At 39.5% G+C, this 14471-nt stretch overlaps 1 protein-coding gene across 5 annotated transcripts; it reads right to left on the minus strand.

Moving 5' to 3' along the window:
* Positions 1-100: 100 nt before the first annotated feature.
* Positions 101-13727, minus strand: LOC102301620 (serine/arginine repetitive matrix protein 1). 5 transcript variants are annotated; one of them, XM_042214775.1, is made up of 31 exons: positions 12092-13727; positions 11626-11717; positions 10988-11202; positions 10186-10400; positions 9761-9839; positions 9591-9670; positions 9397-9492; positions 9214-9310; positions 9021-9097; positions 8813-8896; positions 8477-8572; positions 8305-8401; positions 8160-8215; positions 7980-8036; positions 7545-7620; positions 7389-7471; positions 7221-7316; positions 7045-7141; positions 6861-6934; positions 6647-6736; positions 6465-6545; positions 6007-6174; positions 5747-5828; positions 5439-5479; positions 5254-5340; positions 4376-4471; positions 3622-3709; positions 3488-3531; positions 3226-3324; positions 1979-2071; positions 101-1239 (listed from the first exon to the last, which is right to left on the minus strand). In XM_042214775.1, the coding sequence occupies exons 3-31, from the start codon at positions 11187-11189 to the stop codon at positions 1231-1233; spliced, it is 2640 nt and encodes an 879-aa protein (XP_042070709.1). In that variant the 5' UTR covers positions 11190-11202; positions 11626-11717; positions 12092-13727; the 3' UTR covers positions 101-1230. The 5 variants fall into 5 exon arrangements, with proteins under 5 accessions (XP_042070709.1, XP_042070708.1, XP_042070707.1 ...); XM_042214774.1 differs by having other exon boundaries at positions 7389-7468; positions 9591-9673; XM_042214773.1 differs by having other exon boundaries at positions 9591-9673.
* Between the last annotated feature and the right edge of the window lie 744 nt (positions 13728-14471).

The following is a 14471-nucleotide window of genomic DNA, read 5'->3' on the forward strand; positions in this document are numbered from 1 at the left end:
GGGGAAAAAAGAAAAAAAAAAAAAAAAAAAACAAAAAAGAAAAAAAAAAAAAAAAAAAAGGGGGGGGGGGGGGGGGAAGAAAGAATAACGAGAGAAAACAAATACAAACACAGCTGACATCTTCCTGATTCTGATATTTTGAATATTTTTAACTGATATTTTTTATAACAGTATTTAACGTAGCTTACAACAGCAGCACAATACTTATTAAAACAAGCTTCCGATAAAAGCCGTTTAATGTGTAAGACAGGCAGTCAAGGTGAAGTCATAATGAGTTTAATCAGTTAATTAGTTTTTCATGGTTAGAAGTGGATTGTTTTTTACCAATATTATAATCCCCCCAAAAAATCAAAGTTTAAAACTGAAAGGAAGCCTGATGCGATCTTTTACATGACATCCGTTAGAACGATTAGGTGGGTATTTAATGTATTTGATTCTTTTAGACAGTAAAGTGTAAAGGAGAAGGTGGGGCGCAAAAGACACTCCTCATTTAGCACGCAGGGCTTTTTTTCATGCTTTTCATGCTGAACACTAATAAAAGTGTAGTAGCTGCACTCTGTAATTGTCATATCCTCCTCACTGGGTGATAAGGAAGAGAGAGACAGAGAGATAGATGAGTTTATTTATTTTTCATGAAACAAAAGCAACATCTAGGCTTATACATGACAGCAGACTGGGACTGAATGATTTACCATTAACACCCAGGCAGAACTTACGCATATGCTACCAAACATGGCACTTAAAGAAAAAATATAATAATAAGAACTGCACATATACACAAACACCCATGCATAGTTACTGATGGTAAGCAGTGGCACCATCTTCTTTAACATGCAAACTGAAATAGGGGTGAAGTTCCCCAGTAAACAAACACTCTGTGGTTCGCAGAATGACGCAAAACCTTCCTTGTAATCCACAAAAACTCCAACGTTTGTGAGGTTTTCCTTTGGGCAAAGGAAGCAGGTGGTTCTGTGAGGACTGTGCAGACTTTGTCATCTTTTTGCGATCATCCAGGAATCATTTTTGGGGTTTTGAGAGAGGTTCTCCTTACGGCTTGTGCTGGCTTTTATTACACCCAGATGCTCGTGTTGCTAACCTCCACCTCCCAGTAAGATTTCCCATGGATCAGGCAGCTGAGCCCAAGCAGATTGTTGAATTACATCTAAGCCTCTGGAGCTTTCTGCTTCTCTTCTCTGGCTCTCACTTGCTTCCCTGTGCCCGGATCCAGCATTATATCCACTACAGTTACAACAAAAACAATACATCTGTAAATATAACAATGCCAGGAAACAGGAATCATACCTGCAATGAATGCAAATGAGACGTGATCAAACTGTTTTTACTTTTTTTTTTGGTCCCCCTCTCCAGGCCATTAGGGGGCACCCAAAGGGCTGACACATTTTAAACTACATCAGTAGTAATGTGAAAAGTTTACAGTGACAGTAGACAAGACCTGACCTCCCTTAAGGGGACCAACCTGCCTCCACTCATGCTTGTTGCAAGTGGCACAATGATGCAAACAAATAAATGTAAACGAAAGGATTCATCCTTCTGAGAATAATAAGAAAGAAGGAAAAAGAGGATGAGGGGAACAAAGCAACAACAGTAGTGACGGGGCACTGTTTAAAAAAAGCTTTAAGTTTGGAGTTGCAGTCACAGCACCGCTTGTTAAAAGCTATAATAATATTCCATGGTCTTCATCTACCTACTTGTTAGCTTTCACAGTTAAAAACAACCAAACCAAAACACAGTTACCTAGCTGCTAACACAAACCACAACTGCTCTTTCATATTAAAAGCATCAGAAAATGTTAAAAAGGATTTTATTTTGAAACAATAAGACATGTTTGAGACTTGAGTTTCCACATTTCCAGCAAATCAGCTGCTAATCGAGCACTGGCTGCAGTTCCAAAACTCAGGACTAAAAGCTTGAGGAAAAATGTGAAACAGATATTTTAAATATGAAATGTGTGCCGTACCTTTGAGTGGTTTCGATCCTTCATGTCTGGGTCTTTCTCTTTTTGATGATCTTTAGTTTCCCTGGCTGAAGGCTTCTGGATAAGCAGCTTCACCTGAAAGATAGTAGGCACTCAAGTATCCATTGAATTATCACCCAACCATGGACTTTGTGGTAGAGGTGGGCGGATCCAACTAAATATCGATGGTATGGATACCAACGGTGGTATTGGTATCGGATCAATACTTGTGTGATAGGATTGTTACTTTGTTACTAATAGTGTTGAATTTTTTTTTCTTGGAAATGAAAAAAACCCCTTGAACATGCAGTATGAAACATGTCTGAACCTTTTTGTGTTGACTACACATCTATTTTATTGTTAGCTTACAGCACAGCGACCCAAAGTCCTTTAGAGACAGACGGGTCCATGTCTCCAAAATAATCCAGTTTCAGAACACATGAAAACCCAAAAGGTGTGTTTTGTTAACTCATTATTGTACAAAATAAAAATCACAATGATTTAGTGTCCAGTAAAATGTGTTCACAATGTTTCAATTAGTGATGATTAAGCTTATAAATCATGAGACACTGCTCTCTCCTACATAAGCTGCCTTTATAGGTTCAAAGCATCAGTATTGGCAGTACTAGTATTGTATTGGATCAATAGCAAAATTTGTGTTATTACAAAGCACTACTTTCTGATTGGTGTCCAAATGGAGTCCCAGACGTGTTCTGGTCTTATAGAATTGGGGAGTTGGAAGAGCTACAACAAAAGTCCAGTTTACTTTCTAGCAGCTGCTTAACAGACGGTCATTTTGTCTTTTGATAAAAAAGGTCAAAGTCAGCAGTAAAGATGATAAAACAACATCTTCTTTCCCACTTATGCCACATCAGGTCAGCCGAAGGAGAACATGAAAGCTTCACACAGAAAGTGTAAAACTAGAAAACATGTGCTAACCCCGCACAGTTGTGCTATCTCAACATGACTTTTAGCTCTTTTTTTAGACTTCTTGGTCAGATTGTGGTGAAGTCAGCGCAAAACGATAGAGGAAACAGAATTTGTTAAAAACTAAGAATCACCCTCTTTGGTGGTTGCATAACCCAAAAAGGGAATATATGTTTCTGTTTTCACTCATACCAAGAATATCATCAGAAGAAAAACCAACACTTCCTGCTTTAGCAGCATTTCCTGCTTCACCCCTCTACACCCTCTACAGTACAAACCACATTATGCTCTCTGCTTTCTAAATGACATTGACTGTGGTTTACCCCGTTTGCAGGTTTCTGTTCTTCTCTCCGTTTCTCTTTTAGTCCGATTGTTTTCTCCTGTGTTGTATTGGCTGAAAACATCCGGGCCAGATCCTTCACCTAAAATGCAGCAAGCAATAAGAACTGAAAACAATCAAGCAAAGAAAACAGATAAAACCTCTCCTGTAGTAAAGAAACACTCAGGTGCAGCAGCTGCAGTGAAACAAGCTGTCAGGTCTGGCTGAACGAGTGTCAGACGTTTTTCGTGCACAGGAAGTCGTACCTTCAAACCAGAGGAGAAATCTGAGAGTGGTGCATTTTCACACGCTGTAGAAAAAGATGATAGTAATCATCAGCCATGTTTTTTATTGTATTTTTCTCAATTTTACATATAAACATTCTCATATTGTGACTTACATATTTTGGGATCCTTCTCTGCTGTTAGTGATGCTTTCGCTGCTGCAGAATTGATTTCAATGGGATCGCTTTTTGAATCTGTCACCATCTGTCAGAAAAGGTGGATAATAGTTTATAACGCATGAAGAATTTCAACACAGCTCCCTGTATTTGTCTCCTGTGATATATTGCAAACATATATGATATATGTTTGCTTCATGATGGATTCATCTAGCTCATGCTTTTCTGTGAAACATGCTCGCAGAGGGGCACGGTTCTGGCTCAACTGCAGGAGGAGGAGTGGTGCAGAGAGTAGGTGGAGTATTTGGGACACTGGCTGTGCATTCCCTAATTAACCTGTGCTTATTAGGCAGTTTGCCCAGACCTGGAGATGGACACATGCCCACACAGAGGTGCTGTAGCTGATCTGCATACTTGACAGTGAGAAGCAAGAGCCACTGCTTTGAGAGAGAGAGCACCCTGAGGCCGGGCGCATCGAGAGTAGCGACTCTTTCCTGTTATAAATGTGTGTGTTCTGTAAATAAAGAGTGCGTGCCTGATGATGCTGCATCGACACGGACGCAAAGTCTTGAACTACAGAAAGAAAAACAATGAACTCCAACATAAAAACTTTAAATGTCATATTTTGCTCAACCAGCAGCTTGAAGCTAAAACAGGATCCACTCATGAGCTATTTGGGTACTTCAGGCTGGATCAAAGAGCTAAATGACTTTTCCACTGATGGAGGAAAGGCAACAGATCACTCGCCCTGCACCTGTGTGGGTTTCTGCTCCTCCCCGTGCTCCTCCTTTGCTTTGGCTGCTGTTTCCTGGGCAGAAATGACTGAAAACCTTTGAGCCAGCAGTTTCACCTGAAAGATATTGAACATATTAGAAAGCCGTGATTCATTAAATGGTGTTTGGGGTGGGGGGAGGGGTGGGGGGTCATCGTAGACATGATTAAAGATTCTGTATTTTGTGTATTTTAGCCTTCAGGCTAGAGCACAGGTGTTGGTCCGTGATCATGATCATGTCCCATGTTTTACATATTTGGCTCCTCCCATTAACGTATGTGTGGGTTTGTGTTGACTGTTGAGACAGGTGGAGACTGCTGATTGGCTGCTTTGAGTGCGTATTTGATGACTGGATGGACAGCAGCCTCTCAACCTCCAGCTGGCAGCCAGCAGAGAGCAGCTGTTTACTGGGATCTTGAAATGTGAGGACTGAGCAGCAGTGAGGAATTGATTTGAGAGCCGAGAAGCTGAGAGAGCATTCTGAATTCTGTTTTCAGCTGAGTGCATTTTGGAAATAATGAATTGTAAATAAATAAATTGCTGTACATATTGAGCACCTCAAAGCTGTAAGATCCTTTTTTTGCTCCTTTTCCCCCAGTTGGAAACCGAGGTTAAAGGACTGTCAGCACTGCTCTTTGCGTGAAAATTGTAAAAAATAAATTGCAGAAAAGGTTCTGGTAGCATAATTCACAGACCTGTCTGTAGTTATAAAATAAAAAGTTTAAAATATATGACGTCCTTCACGTTTTCCAAAAACATCCAGTGGGCCCATACAGGACTCTGGCCCTTATGTTTGACAGCCCTGTTCTAGGTTATCCCTAACTTGGGGATGTAGTAGAGGATATAAGAGGGTGTTCTACCTGAGATGGTTTTTGGTTGGCTCCGTGTTTCTCCTTTGTTGAAATCAGCGTTTCCTTGGCTGAAAACATGCGGGCGAGTTCCTTCACCTGAAAAAACATCCATAGCGACAACCAAACTCAAGCATTCCCATCAGAACGCTCTGCAGTGTCACAACTGTGAGTGAGAGATATGCAAGACTCTGTACCTTCACACCAGTGGAGAGCTCAGCCTCTGCAGCGTGATCCACTGCAAACACAAACACAACAGCTACATCATTGAGCATGAATGCATTAGCCTGAAATCATAGAGGGGCACCTCAGTGTCAACTATATATATGTTTAATTTTCTGTAATAAACTAGGATATTTATAAGTAGAGCTATTTTGTTATATGTTGTAATATTTCATTTAGTTGAGTTAGTTACTCTTACTGTCTTGGGGCACATCATTTCCTGTGGGATTAATAAAGTATTCTGATTCTGAATGTTTATCGACTGAACCATACGATCACATACACTGTGTTGGATTGTCCTTCGGTGAGACGTCCGCTGCTGCAGGACTTGTTTGTGTGTTTGCACTCATTACATCTGAAACGTTCTGTCAAAAAACGAGAGTACAACATTTCAGAGTACAAACTGTACCTCAAACATTTGTAAGATGTTTTCAACGACAATGCTTAAAAGGTCTTAGATTAAAAGTTCAAATGTAGCTAAATTAATTAGATTAATTCTGATCAGGTGCCGTTGGTGACTACATGCTACAGCTTCCTGTTTACCTCTGGTCTGCAGGCTCTGACTTCACAGTTCTTCCCCTCTGTCATCTGAAGTTTTGGCTGTAATTCAGCTTTGAACCTCTCCAGCCTTTCCTTGAATAAAGCCGAATGCTTCTTCTTCGGCGGGACCGGAGGTGGTGCTGTCAGGTGGTCTCTGGCTGATTTGCTTGCCTGGAGGTTTAAAATTGAAACATTTGCCGTAACGTTCAAAACAACCAGAAATAAAGTGAATGAATAAAATAATGTTTCTAGTATACGTCACAAGAGGCTCGATTTTATAAAAGAAAGCACTACACTGGCTTAAAAACATGCATAAAGCTCATTAATCACTTAAAGGGGGAGCTACTTTTTTTGTTACAGTGGTGGATGTTCATTGTAGATACGGTCGAATTTTCTGGCAATTCATATTTCAGGCCTTAAGGGGTTAAAGGTCATCAGTCTAATGTGTTAAATTGCAGTACCTGTGAAAATGTTTGATTCTGTGTGTGATTTTCCTCAGCTTGGCCTGCTGGTGCTGGGTTTGTGGTTGCTGGACTCATCCTCTGAAAGATGTTATGCACTGTAATGCAAATGTTGACTGCTAATGGCTAAAATTTGACTAAATGCCTGAACAAAGGTCGGCCTCGTACAGTCTATTCAGTACCTGTCTCTGATCCTTCGTCTCTTTCTTTTCTAGCAGCTCTGCTGTTTCCGGTTCTCGAGTACTTGGAGGTTCTCCGACAGATCTTCTAACCTGAAACATTTTTAGAGAAACACATGTTATTCTTGTTTTACCAAAACACTGCTTCATGACACCAAACTCTGGTGGTTTGTTACACAAGCCGAAACATTTTTTTGAGAAAGTCACAGGACTCTACCTTCAAACCCATAGAGAATTCCTTCTGCTGGTCACTGGTGGCTCTTTGGAAAGATGGTTGTGAGGTTGGGGGTGCTGTGAGGAAAAAAGGATTGCTTAAGGATTGCTTTAATGTTTTTTTTCCCAGACAAATTTTTTAAAAATAATTTGTCTTGAATAAACTTTATTTCTTTGGTCACACATACGTGATTTTGGCTTCTCCTTGATTTTGGCTGCTGGTGTTGCATAGTCTGCAGATGGGTCAATGTTTATATATCCTGTCATTGCACTACTGTCTACTGCCTAAGAGAGACAAAACGTTTCTTAAACTGAAGAAACATGTGTAAAACCTAAAGTCCTAAGGTCTAAAACAGTGACATACATGTGATAATGGTTGTTGCTTTATTTGTTCCTCCTTAGATTGGATTACATTTCCTGGGTATGGCGGTGCTGAAGGCTCCCTGGCAGGTGCAGTCACCTGTAAAATATGGATTCCATTTACATGCTGCTGTTTACTAATTTTAAAGTACTATGAATGGATCCATTGTACCTGTGGAAGGGTGGGGAACTCGTAAAGTTGATGGTCTGACTTTGAGTTATTGGCTCTTTGGGTGGAGCGTTGTGCAGAAGCTGCTGTAAAAAGATCATAGTTCCAGCTTTCGCTTCTATTCAAAGTCATACTCTTAGATCGTAGCTCTGTACACACCTGATTCGTATTCATCCTCTCTGAACGTTGCTGCAGAGCTGTTACTGCTGCTTGTCTTTGCTGGTCCTGGTGAATTCTGTCAGGTTAAAATGAAACTATTTGAAAACTAGCTGCCGTTATTGAAGACTTTTTACTATAGAATGAATGAAAAAACAACAGCCACGCTAACTGCTGATGCTGTCAAAGAGTAGACTAAGATGGGCTACATGCATGTTAATTATGATGATCATGATGCCAGCTTGGCTAACATTTGCTGCTTAGCATTAAAGACAAAGTACATGAGGATGATGTGATTAGTTGGTTTGGTGCTGGACAGTCCTTCACCAAACTCTTCCTCTGAGGGATGTTCTGCAGTCAGTAACTGTACTATAGATGTGAAATGCTAAAGATTAAATACTAAAACAAAGGTTCTGCTTCAAGCAGCCCGTCTGGTACCTGTGTTTGATCCTTCCTCTCTTGATTTTTGAGCATCACTGCTGCTTCCAGGGGAACCTGAAACATAGAAAAAGAAAACACAGCTTCTTCCTCTTTTTCAAACCACAGCGCTACGTGATACCAAACTCTGCTGTTTTAGCGCACAAGCTGGAACACTTAGAGAAAATCACCGCACTCTACCTCCTGCTGCTGAACGCTGGTGGCTCTTTGGAAAGATGGTTGTGGGGTTGCTAGTGCTATAATAAAAAGGAGGGTTTTTTCAGACAGGTTGAAAAAAAACATGTTCTTTTGTATACATTTTGTTAATTTCTTTGTTTATACATACGTGACTTGGGCTCCTCCTTGATTTTGGTTGTTGTTGTTGGATAGTCTGCACAGCAGTCAATGCTCAGATATCCTGCCACTTCTCTACTGTCTTCTGTCTAAGAGAGACAAAAAGTTACTTAAACTGGAAAAAACAAAATACAATAACCTTAAAATCTAAAAAAGTGAGGCACCTGTGAAAATGTTTGCTGCTTCACTTTTTTCTTCTTAGTCCTGACTATGTTTCCTGGGTATGATGGTGCTGAAGGCTGCCTGGCAGGTCTGTTCATCTGAAAAATATTGATTCCACTGACATATTTAATCACTTTAAAGTTATTTGAGCAGATATTTCCATCCTGAATCTAAATAGCAAAATACAATTTAAAAAAAAAAAGTCAATGCTAAATCTTAAACTGTATTACCTGCTTTTCCCGGTGTTTTACCGTAGCTGGGACTGATTATGTGGTTGTTTAAAGAAGTCAAGGATAACTAAAACACAAAAGCTACACTTCAAACAATCTGTTTTGTACCCGTGTTTGCTCCCTGCTGTCTTTTTTCATAGGCAGCACTGTTTGTTCCCGTGGTGGAGGAGTTGGAGGCAAGGATCTTTGTACCTGACATACAGAAAACAGTAACACTTTAATTCCAGTGATATTGTACTTTAAAAAAAAAGCGTCAGCAGTAAACTTTGGTGGTTTGTCACATGCTTAAGCATTATTTAGCAAAAAACCACAGTACCTCTAAACCAGGGGGGAACTCCTGCGGCAGGCGACGGCTGGCTCTGTGGAAAGATGGCTGTGGAGTTGTGTGAAGTGCTGTAATTAAGAGCAGATGATTTTTTATCACCCTTTTTTAATCTATTCTTAATGATTTGAACAAAACTTGTCTTGAATAAACTGTAACACTTAATTCTTTGTTTGTTCGTACTTACGTGATTTGGGCTCCTGCTTGATTTTGGTTGCTGTTGTTGCATAGTCTCTACAGAGGTCAACACTCAGGTATTCTACCATCGTGCTGCTGTTTTCTATCTAAAAGATAGAAAACAGTTCTTCGTTTAAACTTTCTTTTAAAGTTTAAAAGAAAAATATCTTAACTTGTAAAAACAAAAAGGTACCTGTGATAATGTTTTCTCCTTTACTTTTTTCTCCTTAGGCCTGACTACATTTCCTGGGTATGGTGGTGCTGAAGGCTCCCTGGCAGGCCTGCTCACCTAAAAAGTATTGATTACATTTATATGTTACTGTTTACTCACTTTAAAATTGGCCGACTATTAACTCTAACTATCATTATTAACGATAACTGTAGTACCTGTGGAAGGGTGGAGTGTTCCTGCAGCTGATGCTGCGACTTTCTGGCTCTTTGGGAGTAGTGCTGTGTATATGCAGAAGCTGCTGTAAGTAAGAACACAGCTCCATGTTAGCCTCCACATTTTGTTGTATGAGAATCACATTTTTACTAAATTCTAACTGCGTACATACTCAGTTTGTTTTCTTCCTTGAATATGGCCGTTGCTCCAGAGTTGGCATAGCCGTACACGCTTGGTGACTCTGGAAAATTCTGTCAGGTTGACGGATAAAGTTGAGAAAAAGTTGATATGTAATGAAAACACTAACATGGAAGTTTTTGTACAGTGATCAAAAGTAACACAGACAGCTAGGAGCATTTAGGGGGATTTGCAAGTTACTACACTTTCGGTGACCTTGATTATCAAAATGTTGGGGTCGCCTGTTCACCACGTGATTTAACGAAACATCAAGCAACTAAAGTCATTAAGTCATCCTTTACTTTTATAAATTATTATTTTGTTATTTTTCATTCTGAAAAAAAGAAAAGGTGGTGGTAGTGGCCAAAGCTTAAAGTGCTTCCTGTCACTCATTTATTGGCCTAAAAAGCAAACTCATACCTCCTCCTTTACAGTCGCCTTCTTAGCTGGTTTCCAGTATTTCGTGTCCTCCTCCCACTGATTTTTGCATTTGTACTGCTCCTTTTGGGGGATCCTCACTCCCTTTGGTGTGCATCCCATCTTCCCCTGGTGAATTCTTAAACCCTGGTAAGTCGTAACTTTATTCCATCCGCAGTGACAAACCCGCAGGCTCAGGTTTGAATATTCTGTTGTTTCTGTTTGTCACATAATTCAAGAGTCAAATGAAGATTTTAAATAGTTTTAAGCAAAAATAGAAATTTATGGCAATGAAAATGATTTTTTTTTTAACTAATTCCGGTTTGGTTCGCTTTAATCTGCTGATATGGGATCCCGTTCTCACACCTGAGGCATAATATACGTCCCACGGCATTCCTGAGGAAAACGAAAGGTGACCTTCCGCGTTTTTATGGTAGGCGCCAGGTTATGGAGGAAATCCAGGAGAATGACGCTCCCTCAGTAATAGACGTTTAAACCATGTATTCCAGCCATAACCCTAACCACAACTTTACTGATGTTAGATAGTGTTAGATAGTAAAATAAAGGTACATGTGTAGATTCATTCCAAACAGTTCTCATGTTTCCTCATTTTTCTCATGATATAGGGATGTGTTGGGTGCCCGGAAGCGTAATATGATTTGTTACCTAGCGTAAAATGTTACACTTTGGGAGTGAGAACATGTTGGATCAGGTCTTTTCCTATTGGGGTGTTTTTATCAGTTTGAAAGAAAAGTTATAATCTTGAACTCACACAACATAATATTTAAAAAACAAACAAACCTACCAATCTTGAAAGAGGTGCGGACATCTAGCCTGAGGTCCATTTGAGTTTTTGTGTGTCCCACATAGCTCTGTGTGTAATGCTGTGGAGGGTCTGAAACCCTCACACCCTTCGGGGTGCATCCCATCTTCCCCTGGTGAATTCTCAGGCCCTGGTAAGTTGTCACTTTGGACCATCCGCAGGAGTGACAAACCTGGAGCTCCATTTTTGCTGCGTGTCTGCATTACACACACAACAAAAGACACACAGAGGATGCTGTGTGACTTCCTTTTTTGCTCTCAAAATAACTGTGCTGACTGCACAGAGTGATTCACGAAACACTATCAAGAACGTAAACTTTCTGTGATTGTTATTACAGTGTTCATTTTACCTCAAATGTGAGAACAGTTATCTTTTACCATTTTCTTGTGTTGTGCGCACAAAAACTATGATATTTTTTTTTCTTTTCAAAATGTGCATTAACATCTGGATCATCATATAAACGTTTAAAAACATCCAAGCTACAACAGCTGCAGCGGCTCAGGTAGCGAAAGTGACAAGCTTCCCTTTATCCACAGCTGCTGCGGGTCCATCTTTTCTACTGTAAGTCGTCACTTCCCTAATATTAGAAAACTAAATTTTTAATTGCTAATGTTATTTACCTAACTGGCTTGTGTTGGTTGCAGACCTACTGCATTAAAAGCAGCAGGCTGGCATCAAAAGGCAGCCACTGGGTCGTCTTCCAGGTAACTGTCTGATGATAGAGAACAGGAAAGCACCGTAAAACATCAGTTTCATTACTTCCCTTTTCAATTTTGACGTGACTACAGCGAAACCTCTACGTGTGTCTTCTCCATCACCTACTTCTATCATAGTTTAAACAAACTAAATAATAATAATAATAACAATAAAGTAGTCAATTCTACTTTTTTTAAAATTGATTACAATTCCTGGAGTACGTTAGATATCCATTTGTAGCATCACACCGAAATAAGCTGTGACTTGATGACGTACAGACTCCTCATTATTTAGGGCACCGTGGATTCTTGATTTTCCTCTCCTCTGTTTTCTATCGTAACAAACAATAGCAAAGATCAGCTGGATAAATCTGCTCTCTGTGTTACTTACAATAGAATCAGGGCGATGGATGCATGTGGTGCCTCTACTGTGCACTCTTCTCTTCCTTTGTCTACCGTTACCTCTGTGCTGACATGATGTTTGGTATGCTTTGTTTTGTGCTTTTACTTTCGTTTCCGGAAAAAAGAAAAAAAAAAGAAGGAGGAAAAAAACCCGCCAACCGCCCCTGATAGATTTGCCCAGACATGATTCAACTGCATATTTTCACGACACACAAACATGGTCACAGCCATGATGAATAAAAAAGGAGAGACAAAGTTATATTTTCAAACGGGGATTTTATTCATTACATGCTGTTTGACATTGCCTGACAACACTGAATGTCATTCATTTAGCCTGAAATTTGACTACTTTTCTGGAAGCAAGGCAAAATAAGGAAAGGAAAGCAGTTTGCATTTTTATGTTGTTTTCAGATGATGCATCGCTCTGTACACTGAGGCTGTGGTGGGTTTAGGAAACCCTGAAACTGTAAAAGTGTACATTTGATATTTGTGTGTACTTTTTATGGGACAATGGTGACACAGCTAATTATGAACCTTGACTCAGTTACAAGAACTGTCTGTGCTCTGCTTTAATTATCTCAAGTTCCAGACTGACCTCAGTCACCGCTTTGCCATAAAAAAAATACAGACTAGTTTGCAATGTGAAAAACTTCAAAATAAAATTTAACACAATACAAGTCTGTGCTAAAGAACAGCCACAAAACACCCCAAAATAATTAAGTGGGATACATAACTAAAAAACTGGGAATATAATTAAAGTATATGTTTTGAAAGCCCCTTATAACACAATATTTTATTGCTGATCTTTATTGCCCATACATTCACTTAAACACAGACTGTTGTTGCTGTTGCAGCTAATCAAGCTAGAGGTAGGTTGTGTTCAAGACTGCAACAAATCATTATAAGTTAATCTGCTAACTTCATTTTCAACTGATCAGCTATCTGTTTATAAACAAATCTATTAAATGTTCAGGATTGTTCTAAGAAAAAATAACTTTCTGGATTAAATTGTGTAAGCAATTTAATTGTTTCATCTTTGGATATGTTATCGAATAACCTTTCGTAAAAAACAATACAGAAGTAACTACTAAGCAAAACTGTCACAATGTTGAGTGCGAGTACGTGTAGTTTTTAATAGTGTCTGATTCACAAAGTTCTAGGATCCATTTGGTCCTCCAACATGGTGTAAAAAGAAAACCACACACACTCTTCTTACTAACCACAGTATTTTAAGCTTCGTCTAAATTACAGTTAGATTAAGAGTTTGTGTTCTGGCTCAGGTTGTAAGTCTTGACTGGTTCACATGTTGAATAGCAGTGTGAGCACACTGTAGCAGCATTGTTTTGTGTTATGATTCTGATTATCTCAATTAGTAAATTGGACCAAACCAGAGGTTACAAAGACTGCTTTAAAGGCTTTTGAGTAATAAAGCAAATAACGGAGAAAAGATAAACGGTCAGTATTTGCTTTACTATCATTGGTCTGTGACTAGCTGCTAAACGTAAAGATATATATGAAAAAAAAAGTCTAAGGTAAATAAAATGCCTGATAATTCCCATTTTCCTGTATCGGAAAAAAGAAAAGCAGGAAGGTTGTGGACCAACAAACTTTAGTATATTGTAGTTAAAATGCATTTCTTAAGACTCCATTGGTATCTCTCTACAAATAATCAAAGGCTCAGCGTTTTTCTCTTCTTGTTTCACGTGTGGGCTGAAATATGGGTAAAGCTCAGCTCTGAATGAACACTCAGTGAACGAGTAGATGTGGGACTCAGCCTTCACATCGTAGAAGGAGACGAGATCTTCCTCGTAGTCCACAAACACTCCCACCTTCTCAGGTTTCTCTTTTAGGTGAATACGAACTGGCGGTGCTGTGAGGGCTGCATACTTATCTTCTTCATAATGTACAATAACCCAGTACCCATTATCTGGGCTGAGTTTGAGCTTCCCTTTGCGGTTTGCACCGCCTCTTACTAGGCCTATATCCCACCCCGTCTTGTTGTTGACCTCCACCTCCCAGTAAGACTTCCCAGAGAATAAGGTATTTTGCCCCACAACGCTGCTAAATATATCAAATCTTTCAGAGAAACGGGGTAGTTCCTGATTCTCTCCTCCATCTTTCACTTCCTTCCTATCTTCAGACAGCACGAGGCGTTGGTGTGCAGAATCTGGATCCAGTTTTACATCCACTGTAAAATTAAAAACATGTAAAAAAAAGTCTGTATTTTAAACAAGTCACAGTTTCTAAGAGAGCAAATAATATGAATCACATACCTGAAAACTTTGGGATTCTCTTCAGTTCTGTGACGAGAAGAAGAGTTTTAGATTGATTAACTCAACATTTTAACTTTTAGTTTTCACTGCTCTTAA

Source organism: Haplochromis burtoni, unplaced genomic scaffold, assembly GCF_018398535.1.
Source record: "Haplochromis burtoni strain Fernald_Lab_line unplaced genomic scaffold, NCSU_Asbu1 Contig_609, whole genome shotgun sequence".
Taxonomy (NCBI): domain Eukaryota; kingdom Metazoa; phylum Chordata; class Actinopteri; order Cichliformes; family Cichlidae; genus Haplochromis; species Haplochromis burtoni.